At 53.2% G+C, this 19,116-nt stretch overlaps 1 protein-coding gene across 1 annotated transcript; it reads right to left on the bottom strand.

Moving 5' to 3' along the window:
* Positions 1-1,291: 1,291 nt before the first annotated feature.
* Positions 1,292-13,761, bottom strand: ENDOU (endonuclease, poly(U) specific). The gene is made up of 10 exons (XM_088025715.1): positions 13,641-13,761; positions 10,598-10,720; positions 8,256-8,327; positions 7,646-7,780; positions 7,015-7,186; positions 6,413-6,612; positions 4,034-4,147; positions 3,289-3,395; positions 2,384-2,526; positions 1,292-1,693 (listed from the first exon to the last, which is right to left on the bottom strand). The coding sequence occupies exons 1-10, from the start codon at positions 13,759-13,761 to the stop codon at positions 1,573-1,575; spliced, it is 1,308 nt and encodes a 435-aa protein (XP_087881841.1). The 3' UTR covers positions 1,292-1,572.
* Between the last annotated feature and the right edge of the window lie 5,355 nt (positions 13,762-19,116).

Here is a 19,116-nt window from a genome sequence, read left to right on the forward strand (position 1 = left end):
GAGTTTTGAACTCAGAATAGTCTGCACCGCCTCTCCTTCAGGCAATTCACCAATTGCAGTTCAGATTTTCCTATCCTGGCACTGGTTTCTGCAATGGTTTGCTGCATGAGAGTCTCTACTCCAGTACGCTTGTCTTTCCAAGCTTATTCCAATCTATATTTGCCTGACTTTCCAATCTTGAGGGCACTGGTTTGCCTGTGTCCTCTCCTCTCTTGCAGATCCAAGAAGACTTGTTGATTTTTCAGGCTGTTCGGTTTTTCACTTGTTGTTAACGATGGAATAGTGACTTCTAAGCTCCTTATATGTGGAACCAGAAGTCATAAGTACCATCCTTCTACATTTCACATTACAAATCAACCAGGAAGAATTCTCTTCCCCTCTTGGCTAGAGAGACTTGATGAGTCCTCAGGGACTTTGAGTTACCACATTCTCCACACCATCCTGAAGAGACACTGAAGCCAGCAACATCACTCTCAGCTCCAGGGAAAAGGCAGGGAGGGAGATGGACAGTTTGAGGGGGGTCATATACAAAGAGAAGATAGATTTCAAGTTTTCTTAATGACTTTAATTGGAGACTCAAACCCTGTAAACCATAGTTCAAGCCTAGTTCTGTGGGACAGTGTCTGGTTCTCCCTGAGGTCACGAGAGGAGAAATGCATAATTGAGGTTGGAACAGGGAGCCCCTGTCTTTAGTTCCAGAGTAATTCCAGCAAACTATGGCTGCTGGATAAGCCTTAAAATAATTGTTAATGTCACCAAGCTATAAATTCCTTTCTTCAGATGCAAAATCTTCCTCCTATGTGGGGAAGTCTTTCACAGACCATGTGGGATCAAAATACACCTTTGTACCTGCACTAAACATCTACAAGTAGAAAGCTTCTTGATGCAGTCACTGAACTGGCTGCAGAAACACTCAGGCCTGGAGAAGTTCACTCCCTCCCAAGCTCACTCACTGTGCTAACCCACTCTCCCCTCCATCAAGCATCAGGGTTCTCCCAGACCCTGTTCTGAGAGGATAGAATCCTAGAAAAGACCAAATACCCACTGCTTGATTTCCATGACCAGAGTCCCTTGAGGCCCCAACATAGGGCTGAACTACAGTTTGCAAAGCTGTGTATGATAACAGCCATTATAGTAACCTAGAATTTTTATCTGCTGTTCTTCTTAAGAACAATTGAAAACACCTTCACAGTAATGATACCATCAGGTTTGCCCTCTCACCGACTCCAAAAAGAAGAAAGGGGGCAAACCCCTTCCCTTTACATTAAAAGGAAACATGAGGCCTGGAGAGTTCAAGGACTTGTCTATGGTTTCACCTCCGGTCAGGGCAAAGGGCCGCAAGAGGGCTCCCATCTTCTCTGTCTGGACTGTATTTCCAAAATGCTGGAGCACAAACATTTGACTGTTTCTCTGCATTTTTCTTATTTGTGTCTTTTCTCTCTTAACCATAAGGGCATTTCTAGACTTGGGAACCCCTCCCAGTCTCCTCCAGCCCCCTGCAGCCCAGAGCAGATAGCCCCCGAGTCCTGCAGGAATTCTCACTGCCCTCATGCCCCTATCTGGCTCCAAGCTCTATTGGGTGGAAGACACCACGTAGGCTGTGGCGATGTATTTCTTGCCATTTCCATAGGTGGACTTGTCCCAGGGATAGGTCTGGATGGCCAGGGGATATCCACCCAGGCTTAACTGGCACCTGTGGGGAAAGATGGCCAGGTCATAGGAGCCCACCACGTCTCTCCATGCCCGTCCCCTGACTGGGAAGATCAAGCCCAACCCATGCAGAAGGGCTCCGCCCTGACTTGAACAACCCCCAGGAGAACTGCCACAGCTTCCTTCAGACATTGTCTCCCACTCCCCACGCACAGGCAGCCCTTCAAAACTGTGCCTTAGTTACCATCTTCTTAAAGAACCCTGCTCCTCATATTTCCCAGAACAGTGTTCTAAAATCTCAGAGTCTAGAGCTGAACCCCCAGAAATTAAATGTCTGCTTAGGGTTTCAGAAGTAGTAGGACCCAAAGTCCTCAGATGTTAGAAGAGATGAAGCCCAGCGGTTTCAAGCTATACTCTCTGGGGCTTCAGGGTTCCCCCTAGCAGCCTTGGGGACCAAATAGAGAGGCTTGGAGCACCAGGGCAACTCTGTTCCTAACTGTTTTACGTATGAAGGCTCTGCGTAAGATTTCACGTGGTGGTTCTGCTGCTAAGATAAAGTCTGGCAACCACCAGTCTTATCTAACAACCTCATTGCCCAAGTGAGAAAACTGAGGTGCAGAAGGGTGATTTGTCCAAGCCACTGAGTTGCAGAATCCAGCTCTCCTGATTATCCTGGCTGAGGACAGCCTGTGGCCCCAGCCTGCTCCCCAGGCCTGGCTGGCCCAGTACTTACCCTTTGCCTGGCCTAGCAATGAAACACAGGGAGTAGAGCGCAAACTCAAATTCAGGGCTGCTCCCAATGAAAGCTGAGCCCACTTCCTTATAGTAGCCGTCCCAGTTGAACTGCATGGCTAACACGTCGGGGTAAGAGTCCCACTGTGGAGAGTAGCAAAGGGGGCCGGGTGAATACCATGGGCGGAGTCTGACAGAGAGGGGGCACATGGTGAGCAGTCAGCCAGGGTTTGCTGATGGCCCGTCAGGGGCCTGTGTGTTTTCCGGGGAGGCTGGATCCTTTACATCGACCAAGGAAACAGTCTGCCCTGCCAAGGTGTCTGAGCCCTCCTTGGACCGTCTGTCTGGAGCTGCCAGTGTGCGTCTCCCAGAGAGGCCAGAGCCAGCATTCCTGTGACTGCCGCCAGGGCCGCGGGGGCCATGACTGTTTCTTGTGGCCATTACATGTGGAGGAGAAGGACAATTTATTGTCCCCAAGTTATTTCCTGGCACAGGGCAGCAAAGGTTTCTTTTTTATAAAATGGAAGGAGTTGAACTCAGACTAGCCAGGCTGAAACTTCCAGCCAAAGCCACATTCTAAGGAAATTTGGGCAGGGGGTCATTACACACCTTTGAGATTTGTCTTCCCCTCTGAGGATCCTCCCCTGCCCCCAGCCTCCCATCCAGGGATAAGTGCTCTCTGCCTCCTGCCCTCTGCTGCTCTGGAGACTTCACTGTTTAGGAGGGAATCTCAGGGTCCTGGCTGCCTATCCAGCAGATCAGGAAGTCATCTTCACCATCCCCACTGGGCGGCCAATGAGAGTCAGGGTGAGAGACCAGTCTGGCTGCTGGGAGTGCAGAGTGAGGGCAGGAGGTCGGGGTACTAATAAGCTTCTCCAGCCCATGGGGTCAGCACTCAGTACTCACGGGGCCGTCATAGACGTGACTATAATAGTCAACCAGGCCCTCCTTCTCCTGCATATAGAAGCGGATCCAGTTATGGAAGCCGGTGACCTTGCCTTTTTTTATTTCACCTATAATGAAGAGTTCAAGGTGGGTGATCTGGGCCTCCCCTCCAACCCCTTTTGCCCCTCCCATGCCAAGGCTGTCCCCCTTCTTGAGACTTTGGCCTGTAGAATGCACACCTGCTTAGCCCTTTGCCCTGACTCCCCAGCATCCCACACATCCCTAACTCTCACCCAGGAAAGCCCTCCCCACCCCCTTTCAGCTCAAGCCCTTGGGAGAATTCCTCCTCCCGGTTGGCCCCGGGTGACCGATCTGGAATATTCCTCTCAGCCATTTCTCCAGTAGCAAGCCAAACTTGGTAGGAGCTTTATGGGGTGGGACAGTGGGCAGGAAGACCATGGCCCTCTTGGAAAGCAGAGAACCATTCAGAAGTAGACAGCTCTGCCCCCAAACACACCTCCCTTCCTATGTGTGCCCTTTGGGAGCCCCAGTATCTGGTCTCCCTTCCCCTTTAAATACTCCAGAAGACACTGTTCCTCAAAAACAGCTCCTCGGACCCCTCCGCCTTGGCTTGGGAGTGGACACTGTCCGTCCCTGAGAGCTGGCTTGGCTGCCGATTCCCCGGCGCCTGATGCTGCCCTACTCCTGAGGGAAGCTGTCTCTCTTCATTCCTCCAACTCTTGCTTTCCAAGCAGAATGATCCCACCTGAGAAGACGTGTTCAAAGCCACTTGAGTCCTCCTCTTCATTGCCTCTTGAATAGAGCCCAAACCACATGTTCTTCAAGTCGTTGACAAACTCTTGTTCCGAGCTGTATCGGTCTGCAGGGAGGAACACAGAGCACCTAGGAGAGGGGAAGGCGGAACCAGGTCCTTGGGAAGCAGCGAAGAGCCACCTGCTCCAGCACATCAAGAAACACAGTGGTTCAACCAGCAAACGTATTCAGTTGTCAATAGCAAGGACAAGATCCCTGCTTTCACAGTTTCCGTTCCAGTGGAAAAGACAAATAATAAACAATATGATGGCAGGTAAGTGCTATGAAGAAAATAAAGCAGAGTATCCCATGATGACTGGAGGTCGGGTTGCGATGGGGTTGGGCTCTTCTAGAAAGGAAGACTAGAAAGACCTCTCTGAGAAGGTACCACTAATCAGAGACCTGAAGGATAAGGAGTCAACCACACAAAATCCGGGGAAAGATTCTTCCATGTGGCGGGAACAGCAGGTGCAAGGCTCTAAGATGACCTGAGCTTTGTGTTTAAGGAGCTAAGGGAAAGTCAGTGTGGCTGGAGCACAGTGAGCGCAGGGGGCAGTGGTCGGACAGGAGGTCCAAGAGGTAGGCAGTGGCCAGGCCTCACAAGCCATGGCAAGAAAGTGGGGGGTCAGTCAAAAAGTAACAATACAAAAATATTTTAGATTTACTGTCTATGTTCTATGTGCCCCAACTGTTTTAAGTGCTTTCAGTCCTCACATTGAATCTTCACATAGGTCGAGACTAATTATCCCCAATTTAGAAATGAGGAAATTGAGGCAGACCAAGGTTATGTAACTCACACAAGATCTACACAGTTAATAGAAATGGCACTTGAGCCCGCGCGATCATTACACACGTTAACTGGTCTCTTAACGACTTTATAGCTTCTTAGAGGTGAGAGAGCCACCAAAGGGTTTGAAGCAGGGGAATTATGTGAGAGCTTTGTTCTTAAAGGCTCACTCTGGTTGTGTATATAAAAAGTGAGGGGGGTGTAGGAGCAGCAGAGAGACCAGTTTCGAGGCTAACACTTTGTCCACGTCAGAAGCAGTGGTGGCAGCCATGGGGTGGGCGGGGGCGGGGTGAGAATCGGGCAGATCAGGGATAGATTTTGAAGGAGGATGTGACAGACATTACTGATGGAGGAGTGGAGGTGGGGAGCCGTGAGGTAGAGAAGAATTGAATATAACTCCTGGGGTTTGGGCCTGAGAAATGGGATGGACTATGGTGTCATCGATGGGATGGGGAAGACTGAGGAAGGAGGAAGGGGTGGGAATCATGAGTTCTCTTCACACTAAGTTCTGAGTAGATGCCATGAGAGAGCCACGTGAGATGTTGGACAGGCAGCCGGGGCAGGTTCAGCGTCGGCCATGTGGGATGTGAGCTAGAACTTGAAGGACAGTCCGGATTTGGACAGGGAGAGAGGTGAGGACAGGAGAAGTAATGGAACAGCCCGGCCTCAGTATCGGATCCCTGGGTCCCAGACCCGGCTCCGCTGGGGAGTTCCCTGATCTCAAAGCAGCCAGCCAGCCTGGCGGGCTTCTCTCCGGAAAGCTGGAGGGCGGGCCGGACTCCCAAGACTCTCGCTTGTGTTTGCGGCAGAGGACCGCCAGGGGGCGGTGCGGGATCGCGCCCTCTTCACAGGAGCGGCCTCTCCTCCGCTTTACCCAAAAACCGCCGGTGACTCACTCATAAGGGAAGGCAGGCAGATGGAAGGCAGCCGCTCTGGGCAGAGGGGAGACCTGGACAAGAGCTGCCCAGGGGGCCCAGCCCAGCTGCTTGGAGTTCCGTGGAGGAATCTGCGGGACACGAAAGAAACACAACCCCCTGCCGAGAACTCCTGCGGCTCAAACCTTGTTTGGTCTGATTCAGATGTATCCCTATCTGGAGCCACGCTAGCCAGAACCCCTCCCGGTAGAAACTCTGGGTGCTTTTCTGTTGCTGTTTCCCCAGCAAAAACGTGAAGTGAGCCACGCATCCTTCCTGGACCTGGAGCAGGAGGGAGGAGAATCGGGGACCCTGGGCGCCTCTGGGCTCCGCTGAAGTGGGGCGGAGGGGGGGGGGGTGACTCCGCGTCTCGCAGGGAGCCTGAGACTGGAGCAGTGAGTGCGGGGCTGCAGGCGGCGGCTCAGAGCAAATCCGAGGAGAGGTGACTTCCAAGCCGGACCGAGGCTGCTTCCGCTGCTTAGGCCTGTGGTCTCTCCGGGGCTCCTCCGTGGCCCCCTCGGAAGTCCGCTGGCCACCGCACAGCGCCCCCCCACCCCACCCTGGAGCCCCAGGGCTGCCAGGCCCTCCTGTCCTCAGCACTGCCCCTTGGGGCTTAGGGAGGCTCACTCACTCTGGTGACGGAGGAAGCCATAGAGCTCCTTCAGGACCGCCGTCTTCATGATCTCTCTGAGGAAGGCGTCCTGCTCGGCCAGCTGCTGCGCACTGAAGTGCTCCCCACGGCCCGTGGCCCGCTGGTAGTTGTTGAGAAGGCTGATGAAGGCCGCGTAGGTCGGCTTGGAGAACAGTTTCTCGTTGACATAGGTGAAGAGCCTGGGGGGGGGGGGAGGGAGAGGCCTGAACATGGAGCAGAACCCCACCACCACCACCCCCGCAGGGGCGGCCAGACCCGCCGGGGCAGGCCTGCGAAGGTGGGGGTCCGGAGCAGAGTGGGGCCGTCAGCCCCTCCAGAAGGGTGTGCCTGAGGCGCCTCTGTTCTCCGGCTCCAGCGCTTGGAAGGTCGGTTCTCTTCGCAGCCCGGTCAACCACAGAAACCCTCCAAGCTGCACACCCACAGTCCCTCAAGATGGCTTTGTCTCTGGAGACCTACTTTCTTCTCTCCCTTTGATCCTGCCTGCCCTGAGGAGAAAAGGGCTGAGGCCTGGAAGGAAGCGAAGCCGGCCGGGGGTGGGAGCCGGTGCGGGGCACTGCGCAGGGAGAGTGAAGGGGACTCACGGCTCTGGGCAGCGGTCCACGTGGTCTCTGGTCTCCGAGGGCGAGATGCGGTTTTGGCTGTTGAGAATGATGTCTTCCTTCTGCGCTTTGTTGATGTCCGCCCTGTAGATCTTCTCAGAGACGCTCTGTAGCTCCTCCTTGGTTATGGCGTCCCTGCTGTAGGAGAAGCCCTCTGGGAGGGATGGGGGAGGGGGCTCTCAGCTCAAGAAAGGCGGGGGGGGGGGAGCAGTCTCTGGGCCCCCTCCCCTGGGCACCTTCCAGAAGCCGACAGCCAGGGAAAGAGGCGGCAATCCATCACCCTAGTGGTTGGACGGCGGGGGCCTCGAGGCCTCAAGGCTACTTAAAATCAGCAAGTGGCCTCACCGCAGAATGTCCACACACACTCCTCTGCGAAGGTTCTCAAACTTGGGCGCCCACCATAATCACCTGGAGGGCTTGTGAAAACAGGTCAGGGGGCCCCGCCCCCAGAGTTCCTGATTCTGTGGGTCTGGGGGGAAGCCCTAGAGTCTCCCTTTCTAATACAGCCCCAGATGGTACTGATGCCGCAGGTCCAGGGAGCGCACCCGCAGAACTATTGCTCTGGAGAGTTCCTGGGTCCCTGGGGCTGCACTAAAGGGAGCAGGAGACTGACCGTGGCCACACAGGATCTCGAAGTCCTTGCAGCAGTTCCCAAACTCTGGGCAGCGGGCATTGCAGTGACACGGCTGGTGCCTGTCGAAGGCCTCGTGGCAGCGGTCCCGACAGGAGCTGGGTGCCGAGTACAGGTCTGAGAGGACAGGGAGGGGTGTGTGTGTCCTGGGCAGACCCCTAGAGGTCGCTTCGGGCCGGCCGCGGGGTTCTCCCAACACCACCCCCACCCCAGCCCCTCAGCCTCGCCCTCCGCACTCCTAGCGAAGATCTCCAGGGAAGGAAAACAAACAGGCTGAACTGGTACACACCCTCCATGGTCAGGAAGCCCTTTCCGAGAGGCCAAACTCTACTTTCTGGCCTGTTGTTTTTATAATCTTCCCACCCTAAAAATAAAATCTCTTCCACTTCCCTCCGTAGGCCTCAGACTCCCTTTCCTGCCTACACGCCAGGCTGCCAAGCCCAGCCCCTCGTACCACCTCCGGGTGCTGGGTTTGGGGTCCGCCTGGCTCAGGCCTGTGCCTGCTGCCACTGGGATGGCTGCCTCCTCCTTGTCACCTCCCGTGTCCCTCCTCCTTTAGCCTGCAGGCCCCCCTTTAGAAGGGCAGACTCACTGCTCGCTGGGGCCTCCAACATCTCTTCCTCCAGCCCCAGGAATGGCTCTGGCTCTTCAGGGTCCTCTTGCACTGTAGGTCAGAGAAGTAGAGTCACCAGCCACCCACCCCGCCCCCCACCCCCAAGGGCTCCCTTCCCCTTATGTCTGATTCTCAGTTCCCCCAGCCTCTGGGACAAGCAGTGCAGTGGAAGAAAATACGAAACAGGGGCTAAGGCACAATGAACAAGGAGACAAACTGAAAATGGAAGACAGAAAGGGACAGATGGCTGAAACCTGTTACAAAAAGTGCAAAGAATTTCCCCAGGTGACAACTCTCCTTGCCACTTGAGCATTCTGGTACTCAGTGTGCTCATCTGTACAAAGAGGAGAGGAGGCAGGAAGGGGTGCCTTCTGGATTGAAAACCCTGATTTGGGTATGACTTTTCTTTAACGCACGTTGATAGATGGACGGGCTTGCCCTTCTCCAAATGACAAGGCTCTCACTTAGGAACATCCCTTACCTATAATAACTCCCAGTCACGGTCAAGGGTGAACTCCACCCAGGCCCTCTGGGACTAAGAACTGTTTCCTGAGATACCAACTTCCCTTCTTTCTTTACAACACTTGGCAATGGCCACAGAGATGGGGGGGGGGGGAGTGTTCAGAAAAGCATGTTCATATTGCTGCCCCGTTCCCCTGGCCTGCAGACTGTGTGACTGGAGCCTGGGCTCGGGGCAGAGCAGTGTGGGTGGAGTGGGGTGGGGAGGAAGAGGAAGGATGCTCCTGGGGACGCTGAGCTCCTCTCTCACACACAGTGAGGTAATTTCCCTCCAAAGAAGCAAAATTATTACAAAGTGATTCAGAATCCGTTAGTGAGTTTGCTGGATAGTGTTGTCTTATTACCATCAGAACCACAGGGCAGGTGATTTGTTCAGCAACACACATCTTCTGATCACTTATGTGGTGCCAGGCTGTGCTCTAAGGGCTGACAATCCACAAGGTCCTTAACTCCGCCAATGTTATGCTAAAGAGACTTTCAAGAGCTGATTTAGAGTCTCAAGCATCATCCATATTTTTTTTTTTCTGTGGGAAAAGGATTCTGAGTTGCAAATCAGAGACTGGGAGATGGACTGGCTCCTAAGCTAAGTATCTTCTGTGCTGTGAATGCCAGCCCGATGGTCCAAGGTAAACAGATTCTCCTGTGTCTGCTGAATAGGGCACAAGGCAAGAGAAAGGGGCAGGCTCTGATACTGGCCCTGAGCTCTGGACCTGGGTCTCCCTCCCTGGGCTTGATCAGCAGAACTTCTGCTGGTATAGATGGTGTTTTCGTGTAAATTGAATGAGGGTTCCTTCTGGGTGGAAGCAACCCAGTGGGCACATGGCTGGGTCAGCATATACCACCTTTGGGAAAACTGGGAAAAGGTACTACTTTCTCTCAGCGGACACAACTCTTCACCAAGGCACATGGATTAGCAAGAAGGATATGGACTCTATTTTGGTCAACTTGCCTTCTCAGCCAGGTGCCCTTGTGCAGTGCACAACCTGCACAACTGTATGCCAGGGTCTTGCTAGCCATTCCCTACCATGTCTTTAGTGATCATGTTTTCCAAACTGAGAGTCGCGGCACCTGGTTTGACAGTGAACTTAACAAGGCTTCATGTCACAAAGCAGAAGACCATTTTATCTGGCGGTCTAAAACCCTGGAAGCATCCAAACAAGGAGATTATTCAAAATAATTTTTTCAAGTGATTCCTTTAAAACTATGTTGTTAGAGTAGCAGAGAAGTGATTGGCTTCTGAGAGCAGTGCGTGTCCCATTTAGTCACCGGACAGGGAATGATAGATTGAAAATGCTGCAGCCGCTCGGTCCACTCATTATCGGAAGAGTGGTGTGAATCACAACAGTCACTGTGATGCCGTGCAGGCTTCCTGGTGGCACGCAAGTTGGAAAGTTCTACTCCCTTTTTACACTTTTGCGATGTGAAGTGTTGAATTACAACTGGTAATGGGATTCATGTTATATTCATGTTTGTTACCATTCTGCTGCTTTTGAAATTACTTAAACTTTCAAAATATTGTTAATCCTGATAGTTCAGATAGATATTCCGGGTAAATAACCTATTTTCTTTGAAGTTGGGGTTTTATACTGGGGACATCCTAGAATACCTGGGACAAGTAGTGGCCAAATCCCTGACCTTTGCGCTGCCCTTCAGTGTCCTCATTCGGGCCCCTGGAGTCTTGTCATCCATCTCAAACCCAGCTCTGAACTGCTAGACACCCGAGCCAGCGTCCCTTCAGGCAGTCTGGGTGTGGACATGGCCTGGCCTGCCTCCCAGACCCTTCACCCCACAAGGAGCCTCACCAGTACACAGGTGCTCATAGTCTTCACAGCAGTCCCCATGCCGGGGACACTGGCGGTCACACTGGCAGGCAGCATCCCGGTTAAATTTCTCATTACAGCGAGATGCACAGGACTCCAATTTTCCTACAGGCAACAAAGGTCACAAACTCAGCTCTGTGAGGATCCTATTCTCCTCATCAAGGTGCACCCTGCAGTAGGGTTTGCAGACAGGGCCACGGGCCCCACCTCGCAGGGAAGATCATTGCTATCTGCAAGGGAGAAATACATGCGCAACCACTCACGCACCAGCAGAAGCCTCATCCCCACCACCACCCACCACCCACCCTACGTTGCAGGGCTCATTATATAGATGAGGATCACAGACTCGAATGCTGAGTGAGGCTAGACCTCTAACAGAAGCAAGGAAAGAAGCAAGGAGGCAGTAGGAATTGGTGGGGACCGTGACAAACTTGGAAGTGATGCTCGGCCTGAAATTGGCAGCCACTCTCAGCTCCAGCCACATCTGCCATGTTGGGGTGCAGGCTCAGTGTTGCCAGAGCCTCTAGTTTTTCGAGAGAAGCCTTTATTTTTATGTGAAGTTCTCCAATTTTTAAAAAATTCAGGCAGACCAACGAAAGAGATCTGTAGGCTGGTCGTGACCCACAGGCCACCAATCACCTGTCACGTAGATCAAGGTGAGTCACTGCTGCCCCAGTGACCCCACCTGCCCTCTCCCCTCCGACACCCCCTTCCTCTCATCCTGTCTCTTCTATGTCTTCTGCTGCTTTGTTCTTTGCTCCCCTCCACCTGGTCTCCCCTGCATCCTGTTTCCCCCAGGTCCCATCTTTCTGTTTCTTCTAGTCTTCGGAATGCGTTTGAATTAGTTTATGTTCGGGTGGGGCAAGAGGCGAGTATGGGTGAAAATTGGATTCTGGAATAGAATCCGTTCTGTAACCACAGACCACATCCCTTCCTCCAGCCACATGGCTTGCAGAAACAAATTTTTGGTCACAAGGGGCATAGACAAAAAATTTTGAAAGAAATGGTACAAACCCACTACGACTCCTAAAAACACAACCCCCACCATGCCCACCCCAGCAAAGAGAGTGTCAGGAGATATCTTTGGTGACAGTTGGCTTCGGGGGCCCTTTCCTTCCACTTTGAGCTTTAAGGGTAATTACAGAGTCTTTGTTTCCACTTGAGGTTCCTGAGGTTTGGATTTCCCGAATGCTGGGTTAAGGGGCCAGGCTGTGGGCGACGGAGAAGGTCAAGGATCAGAGACAGTGTTGCCATTAGCATCGAATTTGTATGAACGCAGAAACTGAAACCTAATTTGGGCCAGAGTTAGGGTTAGTTAGGTTTAGATTAAGAGCTATGGTTGGCAGGGGCGCCTGGGTGGCTCAGTCGTTAAGCGTCTGCTTCGGCTCAGGTCATGATCCCAGGGTCCTGGGATCGAGTCCCACATCGGGCTCCCTGCTCCACCAGAAGCCTGCTTCTCCCTCTCCTCTCCCCACCCCCTGCTCGTGCTCTCTCTCACTCTCCCTCTCTCTCTCAAATAAATAAATAAAAACTTAAAAAAAAAAAAAAGAGCTATGGTTGGGTTTTGGACTTGAGTTAAATTTATTGATAAAGTAACAATTTTGTATTGCTGTTTGGCTGAGGAATGAGGGGATAGGTTTAACACCACTTCAAGGTTGAAGAGTGTGTCAGGATTAGGAGAAGAGAAATTATCCCACTTTTGCCTTCGATTAGATTTGGAGTTTGGTTCTGGTGGTGATTCCACACAGGTACAGTATCTCAATTTAAGCCTGGATTGGGTGGGAGGTGAATATTAAGGATATGGGTTTAGTTACTGTTTGGATTCTGGGATTAAGGTTTATATGGTGTTCATGCAGGTGGCATAGCAAAGAGCTTGAGAACCTGGACTCTGGGGCCAAAACTGCATAGGGCTGGAATTCTGGTTCTGCTGCTTTCAAGCTATAAGGTCTTGGGCAAGTTATTTGACCTTCTGTGCCTCGGTTTCCTTATCTGTGAAAGTGGCATGACAATGGAGTCCATCTCATAGAATATTCATAAGAATTAAATGAGTTAATATTTGTAAAGCACTTAGTACAGCGCGTGATACTTAGTAGCAACATGTGCTGCTTAGATAAATAAACAGTGATAACACTCCATGCCCACCTCCAATGTGGCAAGCGCTCAGACTGGTTGGAGCAGTCTTCCCCGTGGACAGACTTCATCTAGCTGACTCCCTCCCTGGGTTTCAGCTGGGCCATCCCTCAGACTGGGGTGTCAGGACATTAATGTTGCTGGCTGTTTCCCAGCTGACGTCATTGCTGCGAGCCTGTATTCTTTACATTAAAGAGGTGTCAGGTCAGGGTTAACCAGGTCCTGAGGCAGCCTCAAGTTGTGTCCAGGGCCTCCCAACACGGCCAGGGAGGCAGGCCTTTCATCCAGTGGATTGTCCTTAAAAAACAACCAGACCCAAGGCTGCTTGTCCTTTGAGGGAACTCCTCCTGAATCTTAAATGATGCTCCCTTGGAACCTGAATGCAAAGACCTTAAGGAGAAATTTTTAGGCCATGAAGAAGGCTTGGTCAGCTGCCTGCCAGGTCAGCCTGGCAGAACACCCAGAATCCAAAGGGAGAAAATTCAGACAATTCAAGGCAATGTTCACAATGGGCCAGATCAGCAGAGTCCCAGGAAAGAACTCACTTCATTCCAGTAGCTGGCACCGGTTGAGAAGGGCTGTGAGTGAATAGTCAGCTCTCTGGAGCTTGGGACAGCAGCCCCCATGGCCCTGGCTGAGTGGACTTTTTCATCTCTGTTCAAGAACTTTGTCCCCAGTAAGAACCCCCGTCCAGGGGTTCCCTGTAAAGTTGGTCTGCTTCAAGACGACCTTGGGATTTGAGGGTGGAGGGGAGAGGTAGGAGGGACTTTTCCTCATAGGCGCCTCGCTGTGCTGTCCTCGGGACACTCAGTGGACAAGTCACCCCGACTCCCCACTCTGGTGTCCCCACCCTGTGCCTGCGAGCCACACAGGGCTCAGTGTGAGCCTTGCTCACGGGCCAGGTGCTGAGTCACTGCTTCAGCAACCATCTGCCCCTTGGCCTCTGCCTCATCTCTCTGGGCCTCAGCCTTCTTCATTTTGGCCTTGCCTGTCTCAGACTCAGGGTTTCCCTCCATTCCCCTTGAAAAGCTTAGGGCCTCCCCTGTCTCATGAGATGCTGAATTTCTCTGCACTCTCCAATATGCCAGAAGGCCCACTCCTTATCCATGCTGCCTACTGGGTATCCCTATTACACCAGCACTCAGCCACTCTGAGGGTCGGGGCATCATCCTACATCTGTGCCTGCCCAGGAGCCCCAGATGCTGTTTCCCTGGAGACCTAGTCAACCAAGAAGATTCATTTCCAGGACCAGCTTCCTGCCCCGGTTCACCCAAAACAACCAGGGTCCTAAGACTGGCCGGGACTCCTCCATATGATCCATAGTCTTGCATGTAAGTTCTGAGAAGTTGGAACTAGGATGGACAAGAGCCGAGCCTCTTCCCACCCACCTTAGGAAAGAAGGGGGCATTGCCCACTGGACCCACAACTCCCCATCCATCCCACAGCCAGGCTAGATCACCCCCCCGCAGGCGCAAGGGCTTCACATGCACTTCTGAAGGTACTGTTACCTCTGTCCTCGGGCATGGCTGCCCAGAGACCCAGTGTCTCAAGTCGCTCTCCTCTCCTGAGAGTGGGATGTGCCAACCCAGCGGCCGCTGGCTCACACTAAGCTAGAAGTTCTCATGCCCTCCCCAATGGCTGTCCACGCCCCAGGGCCCCGGCAGAGCTGACTCCCAGCTGCTCGGCAGCAGGTGCCAGAATAGAGGTCCCCGGTCCCTCCCAGAGCAGGGGGGCCTGGGAGCTGCCTTTTCCTCCAAAGGACTTCCATTTGGGAATCCCATTACGGCTGGAAATGAGGAAGTTTCTCCCAGGAATATGTATAAACATACTCGTAACCCAAACCCCAGCTCATTGAGATCTCACACCATGTAAGGTGCTTTTTATACATTATCTTAATTCGTCCTTACAACAGTCCTATTCGGGAACAACCTGGGTTGGGTGGGGTGGGTATCAAGCTCTGATTCTTTCTCCTCTGGGCAGAGGAGGATTCTCCCCACACCCCTCAGCTCAGCCCCCTCCCTTAGCACTCCTTCCTCCACACCCAATAACCAACTACCAATGAACACCTCAGCATCAGCACTTTGCACGGCTACTGCTGTCCTTCTGCAGGCCCCATCCCCTGCACCCCTAAGTAACTGTAGGCCCGGACCCTTCTCGGTGCTCTAGTTCCTCGAACACTGGGTCGAAGGCCCGTTCCCCTGACCACTGTACAGTCTAGAGCATACACGGCCTACCTCTTGGCCAGGGGCTTTTCCGGTTTCCCCCTGAGCCTGCCCGTCTCCTGAGGCTTTTACCCAGAGCAAGGTCCCACCCCAGACAACCTCATCCACCAGCCAGGTCACTCAAACCCAGCAGGACACAGCCCCGGCTTTGCATCATACAACAGTCCTGCCGACAAACCTTGGTGAGATCAAAAGTCGGGTTGGACTAAGGGATGTCTGGGTCTGGTCTGCCAAGGACTCTGGAAGGGACTTCCATGACATTAGTCCATCAGCCCTGCAGCCCCCTTCACACCGTCCCCTCCACCCCAGAGACAACTACTATACTCTGACAGGGATAGGTCTAAGGTGCTCCTTGGCTTTAGGACAGAGCTGACCCTCCCTTGTCCCACTCGGCTCACCCTCTACCAAGTTCCCCAACTCTCTGCTTCTTTACGTAGGACCCTTTCACCCCCACCAGTTGATGACTTACCAGCCCAGGCCAGGCTGCAGAGTATGGCCACTATCAGGGGCACACAGGGCCTCATGGTGCCCAGTTGGAAGCCAAAAGGGGATTGGCTGTTGGACTTTCACTAGAGTCAAGGTGAATGTCACAGCTCTCAAATGAGCCTTATTGCCCAGGCTGATCCTTTTAAAGACATCAGAACTTGTGGATCTGGTACCTCCAGATCCTTCCAGGAGGAAAAGGGGGAGGGACCCTAGATGGATAGGATGTATGTGGAGAGGAGGTGGGGCCCTACAGCTGTTTGAAGCCAGAGGGAAGGTGACTAAGCAGGCAGGTAATTCCAGATGTTTAGAACAGGTAATATTAGCTGTAGCCAGAAAATAGGTCATGTAGGCAGGTACAGCAAAATAGGCCTGGTTTGGGGGGCTTCTCTGTCCCAAGTGGGGAGCACCAATGGGCTTGTCTCTGGGTGATGTCCTCCAAACACCCACCTACCAGCAAACCACTGCTCTGACCTTCCAAGGAGCTACAGGCTGGCTTCATCTTTGAGTTCCCGGTGCTAATATGAGGGACATAGTAAAGTGATCATTCCAGATTTGACCATCAGTGAAGTGCTCAAGCAAGCGTTAGGGTCAGCGCAAGGAGAGATATAGGACGTGTGGGTCAGAAACAAGGGCTGCTCTTATTAGCATCAAACCACACACAGCTAAAGCACCCCAGAAATAGTATGCAAATAGTCTCTAACTTACTGAGTCAGCGTCTCAGCTTTTCATGGTTCAGGTTCTCACAGGTTCCAGCTTTACGAGGCCAGCGGTGGGCGAGAGGCCTTAAGAGACAGCCAGAGGACATACCCTTGCTCTTCTGGGGGCCCAGAAGCCCGCTCCCTTCATCCCCTGCTTACACTTGTCTTCCCGAGGACCCTCCCCAGGGAGGTGAGGCTTCTTGGCACTCCTTCCTCCCCAGGTCCGAGAGCAGAAGTGCAGCAACGTGGGGCTGCCAAATTCCCCCTCCTATTAAAGGTAAAATCTGCTAAGTAAATTGCCCTTTCCAGAAAGAGCGCTGCATGGAGATTCTGCCCTCTCAAAAGAAAACTTTCATATAAAAAGGCAAAATGGATGAACCGTTGAGATTACTCTGTAGTGACTTTTTTCCCAGGGTGAAGTAGGGGGGCCTGTCCTCCTCAGCCGGTGTGCTTGAAATGTGGGATCCTTCCTCTCTCTGACCTCAGTTTCCCCATCTCCAAAATGACGGGCTTGAACCTGACAATCCCTGCCAAGGTCATTCCAGGGCTTCCTGCCAAGCCCGGGGTGAGCCGCCACCGTGGGTTGGGAAGAATGCCCCTGCCTCGCTGTGCGGAGATGAGACCCCACGTGGGGCTCTGGAGTGCACAGAACAGCCTGGAGCAAGCCCCCTTGCAAGAGACTCACAGCAGAAGCACAACCACAGCGTCAGCCTGGCCCTTTCGCAGAGGAGGGAGGGTGGTTGAAGGAGTAGGAGCAGAAAGGCTGCTTGGCCTGCTCCAGCGGCCAAGTCCAAGCGGAGAGTGGGCTGCAACCACAGCCAGCGGGAGCCCACAGCCTCTGGAGGGCTGGTGGCCCACGCCCGGATCTCGGACTCCGGTTAGCTTAGGGGCTAAAGGAGACAGTCAATGGCTGGGCCAGGAGAACAACACCTCAGAATTTGGGGTGGACGGTGCCTTCCAAGGGCCCTGCTGGGGGACCCCACTGAGGCCAAAGGTGTGGAGTCCGTCCGGCCCGGTTGACCCTACTGTCCGGCTGAGCAGCCTGTGGGGTGGAGCTTCTGGGCAGGAGCGCCTCCCTCCATCAGGGGAATTTTAGGTCAGGAGCAAGGCTGGGAGCTGGGGGAGGGTTGACACTTACCCCATAGAGCCAGAGGGCACATCTGAGGATCCGACTGGGTCCTCCAACAAGAACCAACCAACAAGAACCACAAAGCCAACTTTAAGGACAACCACCAACACTGACTGAGCATGTGCTAGGGTGTCACACACGAAGAACCTCCTATGCATTCTCTCCTTCACTCTCACTACAACCCTTAATAGTACTATTGTTATCCTCATTCACAGAGGAGGAAACTGAGGCACAGAAAGGTTGGCAGGCACACCCAGGGGCACATCAGTAAGTTATGCGGCAGGACTTCCAACCAGATGCCGTCCTGATGGGCACTGATGCCACGTTGTCCCACAGAATGCATCAACAACCACTTAATCACATCTGGGTTACCAGGCAAAGTGGTCTGCGCTCAGATTCTGTGGAATTAAAGGGACCTCAGCAGTCACCTGGCTCCACTTCTCATACGAAATTGCAAGCCCGGCACGATCCTAGGAGGCTGTCCTGCCACCACTTGAATGCCTCCATGCCTCTCAGAGCTGCTCATCCCTGCTTCCCAGATCTGATTCCCAAAGCCCAGGACTGCATAACCCAAGACATGCTGACATGGAGGAAAGTAGATAGGACAGTAGGAAACAATCCAGAGAGCCAAGGTATGAACACACCTCTGTACACTCCTGCAAAGATGCTTCATAGATGAATTAGATGCATGTAGGCGTTTGTAGAGATAAATGCATGAAAGGGCATTTCAGACAGCGGCTGGCCTGGTCTGGACAGAAAACTGCTGCTCCTCTTTCCAAGTTTTCCCCCAGTTAGGTTTTCACATGGACTTTCCACCCTTGATTAAAAGCTCTTCCTAGGGAGCCAGCCAGCAAGGTGGGAGTCCCGGGAGGCTGAGTCCTGGAGACTTGGGGCTGGGAGGGGGTGGTGACAGGTGCGTGGCAGATGGCATTCCCATGACGAGAACACCAAACAGAGATGCCTCCTCTGATCAGGAAGTGAGAACAGGGTGCAGCTGTGGAGGGTGAGGGCACGTGGGCAAGGATGCTGGAGGCAATCAGGCCATGAGCAGCGTGGAGAATGGGAATTCTATGAGCAAATATTTACTAGTAAGCCTGGTGCTCTGCTGTTACTGGACTGGCAGGATTCAGGCCGGGCTGGAAAACAGTTCTTAGAACCTATTGGTTTCTTGTGGAACAGAGGACAGAGAAGCCTCAGCATTAGACGGCTATTTGAAGTAGATCCCACATATCTCTGAGCTACCAGGGTGGTGAGGGGTCTGTCAGGACCCACAGGCTCTGGGAGAGACTGGCCCAGGGGACATATGCCAAGGCCAGCCTACCCACCAGCCTATCCTCTGAAACTAAGGCTGAGTCACTTCAGCACCAGACCAGAACAGGACAGGCTCAGCACAGGAGAGTCCTAGAGTCCCCTCCTAAGGGGACCCCTGGCACCTGAAGATGCTAGACCTCCAGGCTCCGTCCCACCGTGGCTCGGAATTGCCCCAGGATAGAGACCTGGGACAGTCGCCCACAACTGGTCACTTGTGACCCACCTCTGTCTGTGGCTCCCTCTTGTTGAATGTGTTTTAGAATGGCTCCATGGGTGGTTTTCTTTCACATTGGTTTGTATGTTGTGTACCACAGTTGGGTTTCCAGGCATTTCTTTTTGTGTTTGTGGGCAGCCCTGATATTCAACGTTGCACTCACCCCCTGCCCTGTGGATGCATGAGTCACACGTGCCACCGAGGCCACTCACAAGAGTCCCGGGCTGCGCTTCTGGTTCTGCTGGCCAAACCCCAGGCTGGTCCTCTGCCTGCAATGCCCTCCCCTGGACTGTCCATCTCCGACTCACCTC

The sequence above is a fragment of the Eumetopias jubatus genome, unplaced genomic scaffold (genome assembly GCF_037043125.1).
Source record: "Eumetopias jubatus isolate StellerSeaLion01/CBP00866 unplaced genomic scaffold, mEumJub1_p1.0 scaffold_8, whole genome shotgun sequence".
Classification (NCBI taxonomy): Eukaryota; Metazoa; Chordata; class Mammalia; order Carnivora; family Otariidae; genus Eumetopias; species Eumetopias jubatus.

What these genes read in the sequence shown, in the direction of transcription:
- ENDOU (XM_088025715.1), bottom strand. Translation starts at nt 13,761, where the DNA reads ATGGAGGGAAACCCTGAGTCTGAGACAGGCAAGGCCAAAATGAAGAAG. An exon ending in GTTGGAGGCCCCAGCGAGCA is followed by an intron (nt 7,781 to 8,255) that starts GTGAGTCTGCCC and finishes CTGTCCTCTCAG; the next exon opens with ACCTGTACTCGGCACCCAGC. An exon ending in GTGGACCGCTGCCCAGAGCC is followed by an intron (nt 6,613 to 7,014) that starts GTGAGTCCCCTT and finishes CCCCCCCCCCAG; the next exon opens with GCTCTTCACCTATGTCAACG.